The 2,041-nt window shown below is 35.0% G+C and overlaps 1 protein-coding gene across 1 annotated transcript; it reads left to right on the top strand.

Moving 5' to 3' along the window:
• The first annotated feature begins 309 nt into the window (after positions 1-309).
• Positions 310-2,007, top strand: LOC107081296 (polyribonucleotide nucleotidyltransferase 1, mitochondrial-like). The gene is made up of 5 exons (XM_015369493.1): positions 310-382; positions 723-759; positions 874-940; positions 1,732-1,821; positions 1,910-2,007. The coding sequence occupies exons 2-5, from the start codon at positions 745-747 to the stop codon at positions 1,987-1,989; spliced, it is 252 nt and encodes an 83-aa protein (XP_015224979.1). The 5' UTR covers positions 310-382; positions 723-744; the 3' UTR covers positions 1,990-2,007.
• Positions 2,008-2,041: the final 34 nt, after the last annotated feature.

The following is a 2,041-nucleotide window of genomic DNA, read 5'->3' as shown; positions in this document are numbered from 1 at the left end:
CAGAGGCATTTTTTTCCTGGTTCGTTCAAAACACGGCCCATAATCACAGCTCTATGGAGCAGTATCAGACTCATATTCTGACTAGAATTGAGTCGGACTACGTCAGGCTACATCTTTACCAAGCATAAGAACAAATATTTTCACATCTATTTATAAATAAGTTTATTTTTTGTTTCTAATAAATCATCTTTTGTTTTAAAATGGTTAAAATCCAAAAAAAACAAAACATTATTGAAGTGTTTGTTGCATGTTTAAAAAGTGACTAAAAAGATTTTTAAAGAAATTGACCCCTTCTTCTGTACTTCCTGCAGGTGCTGTGCAGCGTTACATTTGACTCCCTGGAGTCCAGCATCAAGACGGACATCATCACTACCGCTCTGAGGTAAAACCTTCATCATCATTAGGGATAGTCCTTAGAAATTAATATTCATATTTTCAAAAAAGCTGGTTTTTATCTTTATAAAGATGAATTTGTGATTGCTGAAAATAATGGAATACATTAAGTATAAAATCATGCAAAAAAAATATCAAGTTTCTATTAAAGTGGACCTAAGAAAATACAGATCTAATTTGTTTTTATTATATTAAAATGGGTTTATTTTATCCTGAAATCAGGAAATATCCCTTTTCCAGGCATGTAAATGTGAGAATAGCTTACTCTGTTATTTATCCAGCTGGTAAAATGAAGCCCTAACAATTTTTTTTTTTTTTTTTTTCGGCAGTGGCATCAAAGACAAAAATTTCATGCTTCATTATGAGGTAAGTAAAATGCTTTTTTTTGGTTTTGTATGTTTTTTTAAGAAAATTGATTAGCATTTTTCTTTCTTTTCTTGTTCTCTGAGTGATTTTAAAATCGACTGTGTCTGATTTCAGTTCCCTCCTTATGCAACGAATGAGACTGGAAAGATGGGAGGGCTCAACAGGAGAGAGCTTGGACATGGTTCGTTTAGACTTTGACTAACTTTATTGTCCTCTTTTGCAGACAACGTGTGTACAAAACGGAATTTCGATGCATACAGCTTTTCAACAGCGAATGAGCAGCTCACAGCAGTGAAATGAACATTTCCATTTTTAAAGTGCAACAGTGATCAGAAGAATAGGCGCAAATGCATTAGAAACATTGAGTTGAGTTCTATTTAAAGGGATTTGAAAATTCACCATGTAGTGCAAATATGTTTACAAGCGTGTCTCCATTTGTGACTTGATTAGATGTTCACCGCTGGTCCTTTTGCCCAAACAACACCTTTAATTTTGGACTTTTTTTTAACCTGAATTCATCTAGTCTGAGTTTAAAGTATTTCTGCAGTGGGGTATTTTCTAGTTTTCATCAATTCATATCTGATATGGAGAGATTTCTTTCCTGCCTTGACCATCAAAAATGTTCCAGAGTGATCAGTTGTAAACTGTGAGGAATTATACTTCGATAAAATTCGGTCCATTTCCAGATAGTTTTGGTTTCAGTTGGGCTACTAATCTCTTATATATATCCTTGAGGTTAACTAGCTTAAAAACAAGATAAATGATTACTGGGTAATTGGCATATATCTGCATTTTAGATACTGTTTTATCTTTAGTTCATGAAATCATTACACTCCAGCCTAAAAAGAAATGGTTTAGTCAAAAAGTATAAATTGGCAACACATTAATATGAATCAGGAAAGGAGTGAAATAACCCAGAGCCTGTATGGCAGAAAGTAGTCGCATTTAACTGCAGTATGTTTGTGTTTGCAGGAGCTTTGGCTGAAAAAGCTCTGAGACCCATCATTCCTAAAGACTTCCCTTTCACCATCCGGGTCACTGCCGAGGTGCTGGAGTCAAACGGTCAGTGGTGTGATGTGTTTAGAGGGCGATATCTGTATTCATTAACCAAATAACTCATAGGTCCATTTTTGCCTTTATATCCTCTCAGGATCATCCTCAATGGCTTCAGCATGTGGAGGCAGCCTGGCTCTTATGGATGCAGGTACAAACGTGGAGAAATCTATTTAGCCACAGATGCAATGTTGGAAACAAATGACTGATTTTATCAGTTTTTTGTTTA

Source organism: Cyprinodon variegatus, unplaced genomic scaffold, assembly GCF_000732505.1.
Source record: "Cyprinodon variegatus isolate N-32 unplaced genomic scaffold, C_variegatus-1.0 Scaffold3962, whole genome shotgun sequence".
Taxonomy (NCBI): Eukaryota; Metazoa; Chordata; class Actinopteri; order Cyprinodontiformes; family Cyprinodontidae; genus Cyprinodon; species Cyprinodon variegatus.
This window is presented reverse-complemented; position numbering and strand designations above follow the sequence as displayed.

Excerpts from the sequence above, each read along its gene's own strand:
- LOC107081296 (XM_015369493.1), top strand. Across the intron at positions 941-1,731 it reads CAGGAGAGAGCTTGGACATG|GAGCTTTGGCTGAAAAAGCT; the intron begins GTTCGTTTAGAC and ends TTGTGTTTGCAG. Across the intron at positions 1,822-1,909 it reads CGAGGTGCTGGAGTCAAACG|GATCATCCTCAATGGCTTCA; the intron begins GTCAGTGGTGTG and ends ATATCCTCTCAG.